The sequence below is a fragment of the Panthera uncia genome, assembly GCF_023721935.1.
Source record: "Panthera uncia isolate 11264 chromosome A1 unlocalized genomic scaffold, Puncia_PCG_1.0 HiC_scaffold_16, whole genome shotgun sequence".
NCBI classification, from domain to species: domain Eukaryota; kingdom Metazoa; phylum Chordata; class Mammalia; order Carnivora; family Felidae; genus Panthera; species Panthera uncia.
Genome location: NW_026057576.1, coordinates 26,079,920 through 26,102,964, shown reverse-complemented (window position 1 = coordinate 26,102,964; position 23,045 = coordinate 26,079,920). Strand labels below are relative to the sequence as shown.

The window sequence follows — 23,045 nt, the reverse complement described above, 5'->3', positions numbered from 1 at the left end:
TATTATATATATATAATATATATATGCCTCCCCCTCCCCCAACCTTCTGACCTCACCTGTGTGGTTGCTCTGTCATGTGCCTTCAGTTACAGTAAAGGTGATGGAAAAACCTCTCTTCCCACCGAGTCCCGTCCCCAAGATGTCCTCTGAACAGGCCAAGGAAAGCCCAAGACAAGACCCGGGCCTGCCCTCAGCTGACCAGGGGAAGGAAGGCCTGGGGTCGTTGGACTGCTGCCATGTTGGTGCCTCCCAGTGTCCAGACACAGAGCTGAAGGGCATCATGGCCCCGCTGCCCGGCCAGGCTCCTGCTAGACAGCCTCCTACGGTCCCAACAAACTGTAATCGATCTGTTTCTCAGTCACACCTGTATCACCGCGGAAGCAGCAATCTTCCTCAAATTGCTCACGGAAATTCCTTCTGCTACATTTTTGCAGGATTATTATTATTACAACTTAGCATTGACATAACATTTTATATTTGCAGTGTGCATTATAGCCTGCACATTAGCTATTATTAGGGAGAGCTAAACAGAAGCACAATGCGGTGTCTATTTCCATCTTTGTGTGAGGCCGGTGGAATAAGGGTAATTTGGAGAGTGCAGGTAAGCTAGATCCTGTTATTATAATGGCTTAAATTCGAGTCTGGAGGCACAACCCACAGCTGGCGAAAAAAACAGGAAAATCAGGAAAAAAGCCCCGTCTGTCTCCCCTTCCACACAGCTCATCCTCACCAAGGGGTCTGCGCCCCTGAGCAGCAGCCACAAGGTGCTGGGGGGTGCAGACACCACGGAGAATTCACATCATGCCTTCCTGCTTTGCCACCGACCTTATTCTCCTCTGATGCCACCCCCAGCTTCCCCCATCGTCCCCAGGGCAAAATGAGCCGAGAGGCTTGCCCACTCCTTTCAACAACAGGATAAGCCTGCAATTTAAAGTACTGTTGAAGGATGCTGGGTGGGGGTGAGGGACCCCTTTCAAGGACTCGGGCGAGCACAGATCAAGACCCAGCAGTCTCCGGGAGAGGGTGGCCAGACTGCCAGGGCAGGATGAGGGGGAAGGAGGGGAGAGGGGATTGGGTTGTTGGAGTCCCAAACCCAGGCAGCAGGGCTACCGAGAGGGGCATTTCTCCCCTCAACTCCAGCTCTCCACCCCCCCCGCCCCCCTTTACTTTTTTTGATCAGATGTCAGTTTTCTTTTTCATTTTCAATGTTGACCTCCAAGAGTCAGGACTACCTCTTTTCTACCTTCTGAAGGCTTTAGAGATTCCTTTCCAGAGCAGACTCAGACCAAGATAAATCTCACAACGACACAGGTTTCAGGGGCGTGGGAACGCCTCCCCCGGCCATGGCCGCCACCCTCGCACACAGAGCGCCCCCCTTGGGTACAACTCTGCACCACTGGCTTTTAGCTCTGGGCCGCTGCACCCTTTGTAGCGGTTGGTCTTGTCCAACCAGAGAAGCCTGAATCACAACCTCTCCCCTGAAGGAATTCCTCCTCTCATTTATCATTTCCTCACCTGCCTGCCTCACCTCCTTCCCCCACTAACTTGCGGATTCCTTGGTCATTTCTCATTTTCTTCAAGACACCTTCCCCTCAAGAAGTGGGGATTTCCTGCTCCTACTAACACCTCCCCAGACACACACACACACACACACACACACACACACACACCCTTGAACTGGTGGTTTCCACCACATAAAACACATCCACACTCGGAAATATGAAGAGAAGCTCAGCCCGAACCTCAACATTCTCAGATGTAGGCACCATCTTTTGCAAGGAATAGCAACTTTTCCCACAGTTTTTTTTTTTTTTTTTTAATCTTAGCACATCATATACTTGGGGCAACAAAGAGGAGTTGCACAGAAAACGCTTTTCTCCCCTCAGTTTTTGTGCTTTATATAAACGTTAACTATCCAGTCTACTAAGAGAGAACCAAGACTTTGCTCTCAAGCTTTTTTGGGGGGTGGGGGGGCGGGGGGGAAGTGGTGGGTGGGGACTGTGCTTGGGCTGCCCGTGAAGTCTCATCCTCTCCACTCTCCTGGTCACCAGTGTTGAGACTGATTGATGCGCACGTATTTGTGCCTGACATTAGGGCAGAAAGAATTCCTGTCCTCTCTAAGTACGTAACCACAGTAGAACCACATTGGTATGAATAACTGAGGCCAGTATTCCTCCAAGTTTCCTCCACCCGCAGCCCTCATTTGTTCCACTTTGGTATCTTAAAGGGGAATTCTTGGAGCCATCCCATCCCAGACCCTCTGAATCTGAGGGTCTGGAATGGGGTCTGAGGATGTGCCTTTCAACGACCATCCAGGGCGGGCTGAACGCATGCCAAAGTTTTAGAGCCGCTTCCCTGGCCCGTAGGGACCGGATCCCCGTTCCTTCGTAACTTTCTTCCAGTCTTACATTTCTTTCGTCATTTTTTTTGACACCTGCTTTCTCTCAGCCTTTTCTAGCAGCTTTTCTGTTCTTAAAAGGACCTTCTCGTGTCCAGCTTTTACCCTCCAACATGGCCGCCGAGGCCTCTCCGCCATCTGCCTTGCCTTCTCGCATTTCATCAATCTATCCACCTGTTCCTCTCTGAACGCTACTTACTGCCTCTCCCGTGATGATATTGTGACTGAATGCTTTCATAAATCCTCCCGGCAGTGTCTCCAAAACACATTTTTCTGATCTACTGGATGTTGTTGCGTACTCGTTTTCTTTGCAGCCATATTTCTGGAGAAAGTGCCTGCTGCAGCAGGTCCGTGGCTTGCACCCCGGAGAGGCCCAGCCCAACCTCTGTGCCTGGTGGGAACTAATGACCCTTGGCTAGGGGTCCTGACACCAGCTTCTTACTGAGGAGAGGGGGCCCATCCCTGCTTGTCTCTAACCACTGATGGATGAGAAAACAGTTCCTGGCTATTCTCCTAGAGTCTGAGAAAAGCAGAGACTCTGTACTTGGCCTTCCCCACGTTTTTCTGCATCAGACTACCCTCATTTTTTTTTGTCTTTCCTCCCAAACAACCCTTTTCCGATTAGCCAGAGGATGCTTCACATGTTCCTCACGCAGCTATGACGAGGGGGGGGTTCTCCACCTGTGTCACGCATGCCACACTTAAACCAATAAACTAGCTCCCTTTCATTTCTTCTTTCTCTGGTCCTTGGTGATTTGCCATGTCAGTCACTTCCTTTCCCCTAAACATTTTTATCTTTTACTTCATTTTCTTACCTTAAAATTTGTTATGCTTATTTATTGTTTGAGAGAGAGAGAGAGAGCGCGAGAGAGCGAGCAATCCAGGGAGGGGCAGAGGGAGGGACAGAAAGAAATCCCAAGCAGGCTCCGCGCTGTCAGCCCAGAGCCCGACTTGGGGTTCAAACTCGCAAACTGTGAGATCATGGCCAGAGCTGAAACCGAGTGCCGGGCACTTAACCGACAGAGCTGCCCCGGTGCCCCACCTTTTACTTCATGTTCGTTTCCTTCTCATCCTTTATTACCTTACCCCAACCTGTTTCTTCCCCCCGTTCTTTCTATTATTGACGGACATCAGTCCCCATGTCACGTGCCAGTGGTTTTCAAGCCTTTGTGCGGCAGAAATACCTGAGGACTATTTCATAACTCACGTGAGTGGGCATTAACTCCCAGCCGTTGCCAGGAAAGCTTCCCAGCTCTTTCTCACGCGGAGCCAGGGCTGTGAATCACTCATCTACACCTTCTGTCACTGCTCACCGGTATCAGTCTTCCACGTTGCCATAGTACCAGGTATTTGCAAAGTGCCACGGAGCCCCTTCCTCGGTCATTCCTTACGACCTCAAGTAAACTCTCTTAGGATGAGCCGCACGTTACTATCGAGAAGGCTGGGGCTTGGAAGAGACACATTGTTTGCCAAGACACTCCAGAAACAAAACTCAGCTACTTCCAGAGGCCTCTAACTTCATCTGGCTCAAAGTTATTTCTTTATTATGTTCAGTGTCTCTAAACGCTTCCAGGAATACCGGTTCTCACTCGTCTATCCACTTCCTTAGAGCCTTTCTAATGATTTTGCCACCCAAAGGACCCCCTCATCAAATGAGTGTCAGGGTGAACTTGGCCTTCCTTAGGCCCAGAGAATAGGAAGGAAGGAAATGTGGAAGGAAGCCTTCCAAAACCGTATTTTCAGAACCCTTGATTTCCCCTCCCTTAAGATGGCTCTAGTTCACATTCTTAACGTTTATTTATTTTTGAGACAGAGAGAGACAGAGCATGGACAGGGGAGGGGCAGAGAGAGAGGGAGACACGGAATCTGAAACGGGCTTCAGGCTCTGAGCTGCCGGCACAGAGCCCGACGCGGGGCTCGAACTCACGGACCGCGAGATCATGACCTGAGCCGAAGCCGGACGCTTAACCGACTGAGCCACCCAGGCGCCCCTAGTTCACATTCTTCAACGGGACACATCTTCTCATTACTGCTTTCACCCCCAGAGCTTGAGTGCTACAAAAGCCTGCTTCAACAAACCCCACATTCATCTTCCCCGAGTCCTTGGGCAGGGAAAAGTGCACGGATTTTAAAAACTGTCTAGATGGCTAAATTATAGCAATTTTTCTCTGGGAGAGAGTTGTTCAGATATTAAAACCTTCTATGTACTGAGTGTGATAATCTTTCTCACATTCCCACACACACACAAAAAAAGAGCAGTTTTTGCTTTGCTCATTAAAATGATTTGTTTTTGGTTTTTGATGAGTGTAATTTCTCAGGTAGCAATGTTTCATTCTTACTAGCAACTCCTTAAAAACCCTCTGCAAGTGCGGAAGCCCCAGTTAAGCACTATTAATCAAATGCTAAATGCTTTTAAACAGCTCTACCCCCTTTTTTCTAATTGAGAAATAGAGCTGTTTGGGCAAGTTTATGGGGTGACCTTGATTGAATTAAAGAGGTCAGGGATGGAACAGACTTCAAACTCATATTCAATGATTTTAAAGAAATGACTTCCCTCCAATTAAGCAGGAATTAGCATGAAATATTTTGTTTCCGAAAGGTTAAAGGAATTCCTCTGAGAAACCAGCTCTCTTGTTGCCTGTTCTTTATTGAACACGAGAGAGAAGGCACCACGGATAGTTTCAGAGAGAGTGCTTTGTTAACATGGTGCTGATGAGCTGGCATCGATGATAACATTCCTTAGAGTCACAAATGCTGTATCGAAGGGGCAAAAAGTCCAATTTAAGTTTTAATTTCTGTTTCAAAAGCCCAAAGACCCAACAACTTCCAATGACTAAGAAAAATCAAGTTACATTTTCCATCTGCGTTAATTTCAACCTAGTTCTAGGGGCAAAGTTTCACATATTACTTTATTTCTTTGCCGTTCCTCATTTCAGTTCCATCCCTAACCTTGCCATAGTCTCCCACCTTTTAATGGTCTGAAGGGACAGGTTCTTCTCCCTGCTCTAAATAGTAACACACAGAGTTTGTGACACCGAGTTATGGAAGCAGGATTGTCCAGAGGAAGGAGAGGGGACCAGACACGTCGGTGGAGGTTTGGGGACTACAGGGCATTGTTTTTGAGGAGCGTTAGTCCTGAGAAGCACACTGGCCGCGCTCTTTTACGTCCCTGCTCCTGCCAACTTCAGAGAGGCATGGAGACACGGATTACACACAGGAGGGTGGCAGAGGGGGTACTACAGAGGGCAAGAAGGGACTTGAAGGGCACACTCCTCTTCTGAGATTTGGGGCAAGTTAGTAAACCTCCATTAGAGCTCAGGATCCTCATCTGAAAAACATGGTCAGTACTGGGAGGATTAAACAGACAATAGTTGTGGGGTTTTTGTTGTTGTTGTTGTTTTTATTTTTTGGAGGGAGGGGTAGTCCCAAACTGAAGGAAAAAAAAGCCCTTCAACAGATTAGAAATTAGTTCTTCCTAGTTTTAATTTCCTATCCCTTCATTTCACAAACTCTTGTCTTTGTACCGTGCAACGCCACATGCTGGCCATTCAGAAAGGAAAAGATCTCAAACTAGTCTTTAAGGAACACACGGGGTGGAAGGCCCGCCCGTGTCATGTTTTTACTCTTCTTTGCTTGCAACAAAATACAGCCTTCTCCAGGGAGAAGATGGAGTTCTGATGCATAGATTTATACAACCTCTTTTCAGATCATCTCAGCCCCCACGGTTCCTTAGGTCAGGGTGTACCTGCTCGCATGGGCTATAACTCCTGAGGGTCCAGGGGGCTGTGAGCCAGTGCTATTCCAAGAAAGGAGAACTCTGATGATGTGCTGCTAGGATTCTTCACAGCACACAAGCAACGCTCTCAGATCAAAGACCGAGTCTTGATTAGTCTTACAAGACTTTGTGTGCTAATTTCTCTCCTTAATCTGGTACTTCGAGACAAGTGGTCTCGTGGTCCCGTACACGGCATTAAGAATTCTGTGAATATTTGTTTTAATTTTATCACCGCTTTGTAGTATGACATTGCTTGGCACATTGCATGGTAGCAAAGAGCTAAGGACAGAGAAATGGATAACTTTAGGGCGCTCGGGTCACATAAACTATCCTAGAAAAGCGTGGGATGGCAGGTGGAGACAATTCCTGAGAAATGGACTGGTAAATCACTAAAAGAAGAGTAACCTACCTCTACAAGATTTGCCAAATACGTGTTGTCACTGAAGTTGTGTCTGAATGCTTGTAATTACAAAAACCTGAAACTTGCAGAATTTATCTGACATTCCAACTAATTACTGTTAGGGGGGAAACAACAACAACAACAACAACAACAACACATTTTTCTCATTAAATTAAAACATGGGTTGGGCAGGGAGAGGGCATAATACTTGTAAGATCTCTCCTGGGTCAAAACTTCCCTGAGACTGTGCATCTCAATAGGATTGGTATTATCGTAGATGCTGTCCCTCTGATCTTTAAGACTTATTGAGAGGTACATCTCATAAAAAAAAAAAAAAAAGCCCCAGGAACAATGAAACAGGGACAGCACTACAATAAGTCCTGAAATTAGATGGTCAACAAACTGGTGATCTTCTCATATGCTCTCCCAGACCCTAGGGATGCAAAGGATATATGGGATGAGATGGGGAATAAAAGGGCTAATATTGTGGTTCAGATCATTCCAGACCGACCATCAAGTCTGTGCCTGTGTTTTGAGAAGTACCTTGATTTTTCTCTTTACTTTTCTGGAGAGCTGGGGAGTGGAAAACACGAGTTGTGACAGGGTATAGGGTTTGCCAAAGGAAATGTGTGATGGCACGGCTCTTTCCCCGTGCACTTCACCTCTTCAAAGCATTTCTTCTTCTTGCCTAAAGCCATAGAACAGATTGCTTTTGAGGAAATAAATATCACTCAACTAGAAAAGAGACTGTGCCAATTTCCTGAGTATTTTTAAAAACTGGCATTTCTGTTGGAATGGGCCTAAAAACAGTTTGCTGGATGCTCTGCCGATGTTGAAGTCAACCTCTTTCTAGTCAAAAATACAGAAAATAATGGGGAGACTAAACACGAGCCCCAGTCAGCTTTGTCTGGATTAACATTTTAAGGTAATACACTCTCCAGTCTACCTTTGCCTCCAAATGGCATCATGGCGCCATGCACGTCACAGGCTTTCAAAATCCTTGGTTGATTTTATTTGGTTACAGCCTCTTATGAAGCCACTTAAAGCATTTGGGGGAGATTCTGGAGCTTTACTCCCATCAAATTTAGTGGTGCCTTGTGAAGGTCATTAACCAGGAAAGAAGGAAAGTAGCACTGAGCTCTAGACTGTCCACTTGCTATCTTGGGGAACTAACATAACTTCTCAACATGTGACTGCATCTTCCTGTCTGTGAAAACAGAAAGTGGTTGTGCAAGATGATTTCTAAGGGTCTCTTCCACATCTGAAGAGACTCATCATTGCCATTCCTGGCGGGTAAGAATTCAACAGCAGAATTCAAAAGCAGAATTCAACAGAATTCAACAGCACATGTCTGCCCGGTTTAGAACTTGAATTATTTCTTGACTCTTAATCTAAGAGCTATACAAATATGATCAGTCCTTGAAACAGGAAATTGTAAGACAATGGGGTCTGGAAATTAAATGTGGAAATTCCCTAATGTAAAGCAAAAGGAGGCAATAATAAGTTTCCATTATCTGACACTGGTTACTACTTTTAATTTTCTTGTTTGACTGGAAATGGCTAGGTATTCCCCAATCAATGTGAATTTTATCACACGTTCTCCGAGGTAATTTAAAAATTAATACTTACTACTTATTAGTTTAATTGTTAAAATAATACATGTATATACTGTGGAAATTTCTGAGATGCAAAGAGAAGAAAACAAAAATTACCTATAATCACACCGCCCAGAAATAATCGCTGAATATTTTGACCCATATCCTTACATATTTTCCCTAACATACAAGTTATGAATGTAACACATATACAAACCACATGATCCGTACATTGATTTGTAACTGATTTTATCACTTAGCAATACACTGAGAATCTCTCATGCCATTATATAGGCTTCCAGAATATGATCTTTCTCAAGGCTGTTTACGGATATATAATTAATTAACCAATATCCCAGTGTTAGATATTTACATGTTTCTAAAGTGATTCGATAACTGAAAATTTAGGTAACTGCATTGTCAATGGCCCATTTGCCTTAAGTGGAAAGCAAGGGCCTCTGGGACACAGCGAGCGGCTCTGGAAGTCATGGTGGGCTCATTAAGAACCTGCAACACCCGAAGCACTATGATGAATACACTCTGTCTTGCAACTTCTGCTCTAGAAATGATTCTTCCTACTTCTCTGCTACTGACGGGGAGTCTAAAATAAAGTTCCCTTTCCCTAGCCTCTTCCCAGAAGGCTTCACACACTGTGTCCTGAAAACTGGGGGGAAGAGTGGCTGAGCCCTTAGTCCCTCTCTGGTGTCAAGGACATTCACCCAAATAAAAGAGTTTCTAAGCCACTTGGACATGGGAGAGCTTACTATAATAATAATTTCCAAGCTTGCTATAAACTTCAAAGCCCAGGGATTCTAAGTGTAAGCATCATATCACGCAGGGGGAGTTTCCAAGACAGGAAGAAAGTAATTACTTCTTTCAATTACTTTTTTCGGTAGCTATGTGGCACTCCGCTGTGCACGGATACCCGGAATTCTATAGGACTTTGTCTTGTCCTCACTTATCGTATTTATACAGTAGTCTTAGTATCGTCAGGTCTCTGATTAGTGAAGCTTATGGGCGATAGTGTTAGCAGTCAAGGTACAATAACCGTGTCACCAAGTGTGTTTTGATGAACAAAGCAGAATGAACACACGGAAGAATTAGGACAATGATGTTCATAAACAGTACATCAGTGCTAAGAAGTTGGTAATAGCATATGTTTTAATATAGTCTGGTATTGATTCTTTTGGCCAATGTCCCACCTTAACAGTGTTATAGTCACATTTTAAGATTTTAGATGGAGAGGTACAGAAGAAAATCAATAGATACTATCTTTCCACTACCAACCAGCCACATATCTATAGCCTCTCTGCCATACTCACATTTAAGAGATCTAAAAGATGCTTTGGGGACGGCTGGTCCAGTTATCAGGCTTCTAATAACCTCAGGAATCCACTCTGACTACCTCAAAGATTATAGCTTCAACTCCCAGCGATTCACGAAAAAAGAGCCTATGATCCAGAAGAGATACGTGCTCATTCTCTGTTTTCTCTTTCATTAACATATAAAAAGGAAGCTTAAAAAAACACTCACTTGTTACACAAGAACTGTCTGAAAACAAAATCATACAGAATTATTGTTTCTGAACCCTAAAAACATATAGCAAAGTGCTTATGTAGTTAAGCTGTGGAGAAGAAAAACGATTAGAAGCGAAACTATCTTTTGTAGTATTAAAACTAACAGTTTTCTTCTTTCCTTATTCTTAATCATTAGATTTTCCAAAATGACCAAGCATTATCTTTATATGAAAAACAGCTTTTATTTTTAAAACGTTACATGCTGCTGGAGGGCAATGAGCTGATCTACTGAAAGTATTTTCTATCTACTAAAAGTATTTCTAGGATTCACCAACTAGAATCACTCGATTCTAACTGACACTTGACAAAAGTCAGTGTCGAAGAGGATAATCCTTATTTCATAATCAGAAACTCCCACTTATTATTTACAAGCGAAAAGGAACAATTAGGAATAAACACTACTAAGGAATTCTTCCTTATGTTTAGGAAAGAAAAACAAAAACTTACAAACTTACCCAGATCCTGTCATCTAAAGTCCCTCAAAAATATTCTGATTTTTTCCAGAAGTTGTGCAAACCACACTTAAATCCCAACAACACTGTGTTAATTTTGCTCAAATCCAAGCTGAAAACATATTTTAACATCCTGTCAGAATGAGATACTAAGAGTGTCGATAAAATGACACTAAAATAAATGTAAATTTAGACTGTGGTTACAAGTGGCTGCCTGAGTCTGGGAAGATGTTAGGTTGCTATAGTATTTTCCATAGCAAATTTGAGTCTTATTACATAAATATTCCCTCAGTGTCCTTACAGCCTACTAAGAAAACTGGATTAAATCTACTCTCCTATGTAATGATCCTGCCTCAAACTTTATCAGAATGAAATGCCCAGAAAACATAATAAACCGTAATCTAGATCATGGCGCTTTGGCAGGTGCGAGGCGTCAGGGGACCACGGGCTGTGCGTGAGTAGCTGTGCTGTGACCTCATCCCGTGCACGGGCCACTTGTCTACGCTCTTCTCAGGTCAAGGTCTCTGTAGTTCTCCCTTTCTGAGGATGGGCTGTTAACTTCCTCCCTTTTCTCCTCTGATGTCACCAAGCTCCCGGGGCCTCCCGTCACTAGGCAAGAAGCTAGGGTTTCACAGAGCCTCAGCCTGTTCTGCAAAAGCAGCTGGGACCCTGTGCTGGGCTGTCACAGCAGGAAACCGGCTCCAAGCCAGTGTTGACCAGGAATACAAACTGTTTGAGATCCTCAGAGAGGGCTCAACTGGGTTTTGTGGGGGTGCAGCACAGTTGCAGGGTTAGAGTATCTGACAAAATCTGCGGTCTCCTAGACACAACGCAATTTCAGCAGAACCAATCAATTTTTACACTAAATGCACGATTATGGAGAATGTGTGCATATGTGACAGAGATGTCAGGAATATGGCATTATCAGGTACTACACAAAAATAAGATTAATAAGGGGCTAAGCTTAAAAAGAGCTGAGGCTCCAAATGTTACTTTGTAGGACAGATAAACAGTCTGGTTGGACCAGAGTGCTTCCATGACAAAGGAATCCTATGCTAGAGGATCAATTTAATAGCATCCGTGTCTTGCATTTAAAAGGTAAGGCAATTTACAAAAATAATTATTTCTACGCTTTTTAAAACCATGTCCTTTATGAAAGGGAAGCTGTAAGCGCACACGAGATGAGGGAACTGAAAATTCTACCTGAAATAAGCATTGGCTTGACTTCCTTTGGTAAGATTAGCAAGATTTGAAAAAGGACGGGGTGGGAGGGTAGCAAAAGCCTTGGCTCCTTGAGAATGAAGCTCTATTTCCAGAGTTCAGAAATGAAACAGCCTGCTCAGCCCACATCAGAAGGTGCATTTCATCATCTTTCAGCCATATTAGTTTTAATTAATCACATTTCTTTGTTTGGCACTTGGATTCCCAGAAGACATTCTTCTGTGGATGAAAACAAGACGCTCGTCTTCAACTCAGTGGTCGCGGATGGACACACACCGCCGCTGTTTCTCCTTCGGGTTGTCATCACATGTGAACACAAAAGTCTGCGAACACATTGTCCTTCCTTGCTTCCTCTCACCACTGGTGCACCTGCCCTGGGGGTCTGCTCGTGCAGGGATCTCGGCGTGGCTGTGGCCTCACTGGGTCAGTTCACTTTTCACTTCTGAGTGCTCTCGTCCCTCTGCGGAGTTCTGAGCAACTCCTGAGTGAGCCTGCTTAGATCACATGCAGTGTTTCCTAAAACCTTCTACTAGCTGCCAGTGACGTGGCCCCCTTCGGCTGGCCCCCTGCAGGATCCTTCTCTGGCATCCTTCCTTCTGTGCCCAGGCTGGTGCTGGGGGAGGGGGGTAGCACTAATCCTCTTCTCAGGTTTGTGACAAACAGATTACAAACTGTAATCTGTTGGGCATCCTAAATGTCTTTCAAAAGCACTCTCGTGTAGGAATTAATCAGGAAAACCGCGAAGGCAGTCCTGGTGTTCAAAGAGATCAAGGGAATAGCCAGAGAGAGCGCCTTCTTGTTGTTAATTTCTTTAACCTCAAGCTGCCAGCTACATATGAAACTATTCAGACACACTGAATACTGCTAGGTCCAACTGAATTTGATTGTGAGTCTCTAATTTGATTCAATTAGCTGAAAGATTTTCGGAATCCTTGCTGGATGTGTTATTGAAATTAAAAGAATAAATCTGTACCTACATGTGGAAAGTTTCCATGGCAAATCGACAACTAGAAAACACCTTTCATAATTAAAAGAGTATTTGCTCCTATGAAGAGCTCAGAGATTAAATGAGGTGTAATTACAATCCAAGAACATTTGTTTGCGCATTATGAAATGTTTTAAGGGTTGTCTATTAAGGAAGGACATTTTAGTTTTATCCTTCTGAAATTTGTCTTCAATGTACAATCTACACTCATCAGATACTGGATGAGGTGCAAACACTGGATAGAGGTATTTATTTTGGTTTACATCAAATTTACGGCAATGGCTTTCGAACATATTTGGCATTAGGCTTTTAGGCATTTAGCCACTGTACTTTTTAACTTAAAATGTGTATTTCTTCTCTTCAAAAAGCACCTCACACTCTTGAGGGCAGGGTAAACTGTGCCTAGCCCTCTCCATACTGCCCCCCCCCCCCCACCAGGTCCACAGTGTCTGGAGAAGAAGAAGGGCTTGACAAATATTTGTTGATAATTAGAATGATGCTGAGTGTCCACTCTCCGGGCCACAGCCTATTCAGCACGTGGCACTGGATTTTGAACGCATAAAAGTTGTGAACATTTTGAGAAATGAATCATCCTCGTTTGAACAAGCTTCTTAAGGCTTTCCGTTTAGAGCAAATGTTCTCAGGGTTACCATGTTCCCATCAACTTCTGGGACAAAGGCATCAAAAACAAAGACCAGAAGAAGAAGGGGCATGTGCAATTGAAGTCAACACAATTCACTTACTTGGTGAAAGGCCCAGAGCCGGGTGCCCTAGGTGACGACGACAAGCGGAGGTCAGTTACTGAGCACTTACTATGTGCTCAACGCTGTTGGTGCGGTCGGGAGGGCTTTCCATGCACCGACTCCACAGTACTATGGCTAACTGAGTTCTGCCACACGAGGCCTTACACTCTGGACAGATTTCCTCTTTTCTCCCCTTTGTTCCCTGTGCACTCCTGCCCCACCCCTACTGCCAACCTGGAGGAAGGAGGAGGAAGCAGCAGCAATAGATATGGCTTTTAAAGTGGGGCTTAATTCCAGTAAAAGGCAGACGATGCAGCAGTAAATTTGAATTTTTATCAGAAATCATCTTCACAGGCTTTGGAGCCGGATGCCAATCTTCTTGAATGAATGCTTCAATAAATCTGTCTTGATTTTCAAATTTATTAACAAAACTCATTTTCATTTTTATCAGCATCTTAGTTTTGCTCCAGCGGCTCTGTTTCCCCTTTAGGAGGTAACTGATAAGGAGGAACAGTGAACTGCCTGCCCAGCATTATATGGCAGTTATGGCAGGACTGGGGAACCCTAGCCAACGACACGTTGTAAGTTATTACAGGTGGTAAAAAGCAAAAGTACAATGAAATATTCTGCACAACCAGAAGAGCAGAGATATGCCAAAAACACTGATTTAAAAAAAATTAAACCCAAGATATAAGCCCAAACATAATAAATTGTATCCTTTCTAGAAACCAAGGAAAGTCAATTCTCTCCGTCTCCCCTTCAGAAATAAAATCTGTGCAGGTTGGCGTGGGCTCTAGGAGGAGGTGAGGAGCAGAGAGGTCCTGGTGCATCGGCCTCACGCAACTTGGCAGGTGAGCCTCTCCACAGTCCTCTTGGACAGGAGGAGGCTCCACGAAGGATGTCCTCCTCTGGAATTTCCAAGAAGTCTTGGGTCACCCACTGCCCAGGAGGTTGGAGGCAGAAGCTCCCTGTTTCGGCAGAAAGCAAAAGGGCAAGGGATTCTTTAAAGAATAGAAAGATTTACTGCTAGGTCAGCCCTTAGCAACTTCCATCAGTGAATTGAGCCTTTTGAGATGCCTGCTCCTGGGTGACTGACAGATGCAAATTTGCACCTGCAATGAATGCAGAGAGTCTCGGATGACACCACTGAAAGGTGTGTTTTCCTGAGGCTGCTGGGCCTGGATCCCTCCCCTCCCAGCAGCAGTTTGCAGGGATCCCGTCTGAAGCTTGGTCGAAAGACCAGATGGGAATTCTTGCCTTCAGGCTGTGTCCCTGAATATGCTGGGCTGAAAGGAAAACAGCTGCTAGCCTTTTGGCAGGATCTGCGGGGCCCAGAGGAATAAAAAAGGTTAGTTGCTTTCCTTTTCCTCTAATCAGTCCTGCGCTTTCCCCATAAACCACACGCCGCGTCCTCTGGTCCATCTCATTCTGAAAAGCACGAAAAAGACTTTGAACTCCTGGGGACCTGGCATCTGAACTCCAGTTTTTCCATCTCTCCCACCAGCACTCGTATAGATCATGCTCTGTGTTGTGTGCATTCATTGCGCTGGCCAAGGAAAATCCCGGAGAACTGAAAGTTCAGGTCCTGCTTCAGGCTCTTATTAGATGCCTGGGGGAAAAAACCAACAGAGATCTAGCTAGAAGGCTCTTCAGGGAAGCTGCGAGAGAGACTCGCGCATCTCAGCCTAGGGAAGGGAGCTTTGAATTCTTCTGCAGTGGAACTGTGGGTCTATGCTTGCTGTCACAGTCTAGAAGACCTCCCACTGGAGCCTACTGCCTGAGTCATTATTATTCTTGTCCTATTCTGAGCAAACTATGAAATTATACACATTCCTCATTTGGGAAGTTGACGACTTGTTTAAAAAGAAATGTCACCCCAAAATTAAAAAAAAAAGCCACGGGTTCAAATAAGAATTTCTGATTGATTTCTTTTCTTCTACACCTACCGTATAAGAATGTTAAGGATCCAAGTTTCATGTAAACTTGCCCCTCATCTAGAAACTTCAAAAATGATGAAGGCTTTATTGAGAAAAGAAAATTATTTATTTATTTATCAGCAGAGCTCATTAAATGTAAGAAATTCACACTAAAACTTGCTCTTTGCTTTTGATATACGCAGGCTTGCGGGACAGAAATTGCTGTCCTCAAATAAATAAGTCCACGCCCAATAATCGGTCCTGAGAAATCTCATTTCCACTTAATAAGAGACATACACTGACACATAAATGCTAGGTTCAATTTTCAGACAAAAGATACATGGCTTCAAAAACTAGTGGCACAGTGCCTTCTTTTCTGCTAAGCTTCTGAAAGATTTAAATGAGTGGCATTTGAGGATGAAAGGGAAATTTTCTAAGGCAGTGGTCCTGAAAGTTTAGCGCGCCTCAGAATTCCCTGGAGAATTTAAATCGCAGATTTCTGGATCTCACATCCCCACCCCTGCCTCTTAGAGTTCCTGATTCCTTGGGGGTGGCACAGGGTCCAAGAATTTACATTTCTAACAAATTCCTAGGAGGTGCCTGATGGTGCTGGACGGGGGACCACACTTGAAAGAACCACTGTGCTAGGGAAATTGAACTCCCTCCTACGTACGCCTAAAAGAAAAGGATTTTCTTGTGATCATCATTCATGGCCCTGGCACTCGCTGAACCCCGGAGAAAGGGAGCACTCTGACCACTTTGCAATCTTGATGACCTGAGTATTGGAGTCTTGGTTTTGGCTTCTACGGACACACTAGCAAAGATCCTCTGTTCCTGGCCACTTGATTCTGTTAAAGAGCCTGAGGTGGGTGAGTATTTTATTCACTGGTACGTCGAAGGAGACAGGTCAAATCCATGCTATTCCTCTGATTTTCTTTTTTGGAAATGGTGGCAGTTGTGGTCCTTCCCAGGCCCTTGAGACAACACGCTTCCCCTCGGACGAGCAAGCAATCTCCCTGGGTGTCTCCCATATCTGATTGAGCATCTTTCTTGCCTGTAATGCCAAGAGATTTGCATCTAATTCGGGGAGAGAGTTTTCAATCAGCATCTGAGTGTAGGCGGAGCGCGAAAAGCAAGGTTCTCTCTAAGCTTCTCTCCTTTTTCCAACTCAGGAGTGATGCCCCTTTCTTGGTACCAAATGAGGCCACCTCTTTGATTACAGGTTAGGGAACGTTTATTGGAAAAATGTCTAATTCTCCAGCACATTGGCTCAGAGGCTAGAAAGCTCCTTTAGGGATTAAACAATTCCCATGTAAGAAGCACACAGACTGAGACCAAATTTTATCTGTATCTCAGCATCAGCGGTGGCTGCCACACTCTGGAAAAGGATTTTTATGGGAATAGGCAAATATCCCTGAAGAAAGTGCGACAGCCCCAGATATATGGACACAGAAACAAGTGGACCAATTTAAATCACCGTGTTCCTAAGAAGGAGTTTAAAGTTCTATTAATAAAAGGCAGAGTCACTCAAAGATGAAAGTTTAGTATAACTCAAATAAAAGTGAGTTATGCGGCCATTTCCTAGTACATACGCCCCATGTGAGATCTGGAAGATCATTATGATGCCTCACAGGTGTGTGGCAGTCACCAGCCTTACCTGATTCATCGACTCTCATTTTTTTAGTCGGGCTGTCACAATTCTCATCATCTGACATTTCCATTTCTTCTTCGCGGCGGATACCCATAAGCTGCTCGCTTTGAGCGTTCCGGAGCTCCTGAAAGTACAATATACGAGGATGTTAGGGTCACGCACACATGTCAACCTACCTTCTCTCAATGGTCTTTTGGTGTACTAGGATGCACATACGAACGCTTGGAATCTGAAGTTCTTACACCTCCCAACCACTGCCCTGCGTCATCTAGAACGAAGGTCTAAGCGTATGGGGAGCGGAAAGATCCAGGGATAAAGACAAGTCAAGGGGCCTTCAGCAAATTATTTAATCTCTTGAGTCTCAATTTCCTCATCTGCCAAAAAAGGGGATGATAACATCACCTAGGAGGATTCCACAGAAATGCCTATCGTCAGGACTGGCACAGCGGTGGCTCAGAGCTAACGATAAGATACATGCACGGTGGCATTTATAAAAGGCCTGGTCGACCACTGACACACCGTGTCAATTCACGAATGTTTCCTCATCTCTCTTAACCTTGATTTACTTATTGGAATTCTGTTGATGATAATAGTTTTGAGGAGGAAATAAGCGAATGCCTGTAAAGGTCCTTACCGCCGTGCCAAACGCTTGGTTTGCTAAGTTGACAATGTGGACAACTACTACCCTTCACGCAAAACGGTGCCCCTGCATGTGTGTATGTGCCTGTGTGTGATCACACACACACACATGCACACACACACACACACACACACTCACTATTCAGGTATCCAAATGGCACAATTCAAAAGATGCTGGAGGACCAACGAAAACAGATACCTTTTTGGCGTTTCACATTATCATGTAGGGGTTTAGTGTTTCTGCTGTGTTGGTTGTTTTGACATCACTTAAAGATCTTAGGATCATGTCTTACTCTCTCTACTTACTAGAGGAGTGACTGCAGTCAAAGGCATTTACTTTCTTTGAGTCTTTGTCTTCTCACATTTTATAAAACGGGCAACAGTAATACAAGGCTGCTTGAATGCCAGAGTATATGTGAAAGCGCACCGTAAAAAGGAAAGAATCAAAACGCATTTCTGATGTGTTTTCAGGCACTACCTTGCCTAGAAGTCAGGACACTACAGTTGTTTATGGTAAGTAATTCTATTATTTTTGTACTAAGCTGAATAGCCTATGTTTGTGAATCCTTACCAATTCTATTCTCTTACATGTACTGTCCTCAAAACAACAACAATGAAATGACTGCATTATTCTTTCCCCCCACCGTTGACATTGAAGTCTCTAAATAAAAACCGCATAGTTAAGATAGTTTTGCTTTATCGTGAACCTATGAATAACAATAAAAATAAATTATAACACCTAATGTATTAATGGCATGATTTTAAACAAAGTTCTAGTGCCCATTTGATGGATGTGATATTTTATTGTGTGATAGGTTCTCTGATTTCTCCTCTCCTCCTTAGCTCACAGATTGTAACTTTGGTAGTAGGGCGGAAAAAAAAGGAAATTATTTACCGCTAACAGTATTTGCATGGCCAACTCTGAGCCCTGGGAATCACCACTGCAGAGGACAGGGAAACGGGAGGGGGCAGAGCGTCAAGGTTCCTGGGAAAGGGATACCCATCACAGGGAGTCTTGAGAGGTCACCGGGGTGATGGGCAATGCCTCCTCACTTGGCCATAACCCCCAGTAGAAAGAGGCACCAATTCCACCTTAAATAACACCAGTGGGTCTTGGAGGCATATGTCACATGTGATTAGTGGGGAAGCGTTTAGGTTGTATACAGCTAATTTTTCCGTGGACAAAGAACCCGGCTCCCAAAGAGGTGGTTTGAAAATACTTGAAACAAGGAAAAGTCAGGTGGAAAGAATAAATGAAGCCGAAAGGGCCTGTGGTTTAGTCCCTACAATTAATGACAGATTGTTATACTGTAACGGTTCTTGTGGGGAAGGGTGTTGGCAAGAAAAAAAAAAAAAATTGGGGAGGGGGAAAAAAAAACCCGAGGGTGTTTCCACAGGGTGCCTCTGGTTCAGCAGTAAATCACTAGTGCACTCTCATAAATCTGTAAAGGTGTTGCAGATAATTAACAGATGCTGTACATGGGAACGCAGAAAAAATCAAGCCAATTATCAAGCTTCTACGCAACAGAGAAATCATCCACAATGTTAAATTACCAACTGGTATTTAATCAATTAAGCGACATGGAGGGGAGAAAATCAAAGGTAATTTAGAATTCTATTTCCTAGTATATCAAAAGAGGTGGGAGGAGTGGCAGGGAGGCGCAAAGCCCCTCTGCGGGAGCACCTTTCAGGACTGCGTGCATCCATGGCTGCCTCTCCATGTGTACCGAGCGAAGCAAGGGGTCTTCCTTGGAGCAAAGCTGGAAGTCTTTGTGTGCCCTGCTCAGCAGCAGGACCATCAGGGAGGCAGGGCTGGGGGTGGGGGGTGGGCAGGGGGAGCAGGCACGTGGGAAGCGTGATTTGGATCAATAACTGATATTTGCTAACACTCACGTAGTAATGACAGCCTTTTCATGCCCAGATTATTTAGCATCATGTTGCTTGCCTTTCTCTTAACGTTTCTGTTAATCATGTGTGGTTTTTAGGTGAAGGAAAAGAATATACACAGATGTATATGTGAACAATTCATAGACTAGTCACTCCCAAGTCTGAATCATAGTTTATGGATTTCAATTTGTGTTTGCATAGCCCTCAATCTGTCTGTTTCATCACAAACGAGGACTCTCTCCTCCCGAAAATCAGCCTTGACTCAGCTCTCGGTTCAGTGTCTGGACGAGCAGCAGGTAAGCGCCCTTTGTTTTTCTGGCTCCTGAAAAATTAAAGAGAAAGCCCACTTCCTCCTTACTCAAAATCCTGAACAGAGGAATGGAACTACATCAGTCACCAGCCACCTTCTTAAGTCTTTGTGACGAAAACAAAAAATGGCCTTCTTAACAATAAATTGCACCAGCATGTTAAGTGTCCCATTATTGTGAAGTCATTCAGGATTGGCCATAATAACAGTGATAATAAAGAATTCATTTGGTATTCATGTGGATGTTAGATCTCGTGCCATTGGTATTTAGCTGTAATTTAGCATTAGTTAATGGGCACTTAAAATGCTACCCAAATGATTGATATTATAGTGCTTTGTGGTTCCTCAAACTCTACATAAAACACTTATTTTACAAGTGTGAGCCCAGATCGTTGCATAAACAAACCTTACCTTCTATAAGTTTTGAGATTTTGAAAGAGGGGAGTATCATTTAGAGAACTTTAGTGCTAACATGCTAGTGATGGAGAGGCATCCAAATGGAAAACATTCTCTCATTAAAAAAAGAAGCAGCAGAAGAAGAAGCAAAGACAGCATACTTACTTTTAAATTACAGGTTCAAAGCGTACACTACACTGTGGAGTTAAAAAGAACAGCTGGACGACCAATGACTAATGACACATTCTGGTCCTTCTAGGTGGTGAGAAAGGTCAAGTTCTGGCCTCTTTCCTTGGGGTAGATACTCACAGTCAAGCACTGATGCGGAAGGGTGGACCTGGCTAGCCTAGACATTCACTCCCCTGGGGAAAGGTGCCCTGGGGAGACTGGCTATATAATTGGCCGGCCAGCATAGGGCACTAAGGCATTGTTTACAAAGAGAAGGCACAGAAGAAAGGCATGCTAGCCATTTCTAGCCCAAAGAGCAGACCATCACCATCAGTTGCAGAACACTGAAAAAAAAAAACAACCCTCTGTATTTATTTAAAAGCTAGTCTTCTGTTTTACATTCCACCTTTCTTCAGAATACGCAAGCAACGCGTCTTGGCTTATTTCCGAGCTCTTTGCTATCAATGGGAGAGATGCCTTTCTTCCTTTGCAGGGGGAGAAAAGCACTCTGTTTTCTAAGCATTAAGTCAGCTGCTTTTCTGGCTACGGCACACATCTGAGCTGGATTTAGAGCTGACAATGCGACAGGACAATGGCAGGACAGCTGCCCGCTATAACAAAAACCGAAATGGCTGCAGCCACACTATTCTCTGCCAATCCAGCTGTGTGATGGTGGTTAGAAAGTAATAATAAAATCACCAACCTCAGAATGCTTTCGCCAAATGTCTATGTTCTTGCGCTGAGCTTTCGAGAAATGGTCCCAAGCTTTTTGTCTGGTAGAAGCGTTGAAAACGGCCACAATCTGCTCAACTTTGGTGAACAAGGAAGTCAAACAAGACAAGTAATTTATGTTGTGATCACTATAGGGAAGCAAAGCAAAGACACTAGGAGTCTATGGATGATGTCATAGTAGAAATAACATCATCGATATCCATCCAATTTGTGCCTTTTCGTACTTACATTTTAGCAAGGCTGGGGATGTCTCCCTTCAAGTCTGTCTCCACAACTTTAGGTTAAAACAAATTCTAAAATACAACTGGGTAGAGTTCATGGGCATCTGCTTCCAAGATTCTGCAGCTTTCATTTAAAACCGTGACTTGGTATGTCTACATACCTAGATCTATGGATATAGATCTGGTGTTGGCATACAGATGCCTGGGTTGGGGGCTTAGAAGTGAAGCCGGGGCGAGGCGGCTGAATGAGGGAGAGCCAGACATACATCTTTTTCTCTTTTGGTCTCCATCTCAAGGACTCAACTGCAGTCCTCTGAAGACATTACCGGGTCCAAGTTCCAAGCTGGGACGAGTAGGTGTTTCATATCACCCCTCAATGTCAAGGGCCATTTTTACTCCTTGGCTCCTTTCTCCCCTCTACCCACCCCCCTACCCTGCACCCTCTGCAGCCAGCCCTCCAGCCCTCTGGCAGGGAACAGGAGCAATCGTCTCCACTTCAAGACAGACCAAGGCTCACCCAACCAGCCGCACAGGCATGCAGATCTCATTTCAACACGGCCTGACGTCCTGCTCCCTAGTAGTTCATCAAGACTACATACCATTCTGTTCTGCCATTTTCACTTTCCTAAGGCTGCCCTCCCACACCCCTTGAAGTTCTAACTCTCTCACTTTGGCTTCATTTAGCATTTCTTTGGTTCCCAGGCAAAGTGCTATTGGAATGATAAACGTGTGGGGCCCTGAACAAAGCTAGATAGCTATTAGGGGTGGGGCCAACCAACTGCAGATCCAATCTTTCTTAAATAGTTATCGATCTAGTAAGCATGGGATTAAGGAAATTATAGCACTGAATTAACCATATGATTAAACCTGAATTTCTGAATATTTAGTCAGGAAGGCCCAGTTAGAATTACCTTCTCACGGATGCTACTACTCTAACATAAATCCTTCTTAAGTGATTCCCAAGGCTCTATTATAAAAAAAAAAAAAGGGCATCAAAACTCTTCCAAATCTTCCAGGTGTCTAAAGTATGGCAAAGAGTAATGGAATAATCCCCACAGAACAACACCTGGTGCCACAACTTAAAAAATTATCACACAGAATAAGTAAGTATATGATGCAGCAGAGAAAGAAAGTAGATTCTGCTCACTTACCGCATTGTAAATATCTTCCAACGTTAATGAGCAACCACTTCCCAATCAATGGGTAATTTTCACAGAGGCTTTTATGTTCACTCTTTTCTCTCTCGAGAGAATCCCAACTCCAAATCTCCTTATTTATCAAATTTTATCATCACGTCACATGATGAACTTGGTGCACTCAACTTTACCAGGAGGAGGTGCTATCACCTTAGCTCACGTTCTCCAGGGGCGCATGCGGCTCCCTTCCCCGAACCTCGTCTGGAGGAAGTCACGCTGCCAGACTAGCCACACCGTGCTGCTCTAGGTGCTGACTTTCACCTGACCGCCACCTCCCCGGGCTCTGCTTGGCTCCACTGCAGCATGGCAGGTGGAGAAGAGCTGGTTCAGCCTCACTGCCTGGGCTTCCTGTTGTTCTGTCTGCATGTGGGCTGAGGTCGTGGGGGAATTTCAGCTTCCTTTTGCTTGGGCAACACAGAGTAGTCAGCCCAATATGCAGTGGTGAAATGCACCATCAGACGAGATTTCAGGGGTGGGAATCATGGGAACTGTTAAGAGTATATGACCCCACAGAGTAGAGCTGTTTAAGAGGCATCATTTAGAGGAGTGAGAACAGAGGGGCACTTGGGTGGCTCGGTCGATTGAGCATCCGACTCTTGATTTCAGCCCAGGTCATGATCCCAGGGTCATGGGATCGAGCCCCACATCGGGCTCCACAATGAATGTGGAGCCTGCTTAGGATTCTTTCTCTGCCCCTCCCTGTGCTTGCACTCTCTCTCTAAATAAATAAACATGAAAGAAAGAAAGAAAGAAAGAAAGAAAGAAAGAAAGAAAGAAAGAAAGAAA

At 44.4% G+C, this 23,045-nt stretch overlaps 1 protein-coding gene across 1 annotated transcript in view; it reads right to left on the bottom strand.

Annotated features, from left to right (window-relative positions):
• ENOX1 (ecto-NOX disulfide-thiol exchanger 1) overlaps positions 1 to 23,045 on the bottom strand; it is a 424,170-nt gene that overhangs the window by 89,221 nt on the left and 311,904 nt on the right. Inside the window, exons 10-11 of the mRNA XM_049647316.1 lie at positions 20,814 to 20,920; positions 16,711 to 16,837 (exon numbers count right to left, since the gene is read on the bottom strand). Of these exons, the coding sequence (XP_049503273.1) occupies positions 16,711 to 16,837; positions 20,814 to 20,920 (234 nt within the window). The remainder of the gene's footprint in view (positions 1 to 16,710; positions 16,838 to 20,813; positions 20,921 to 23,045) is intronic.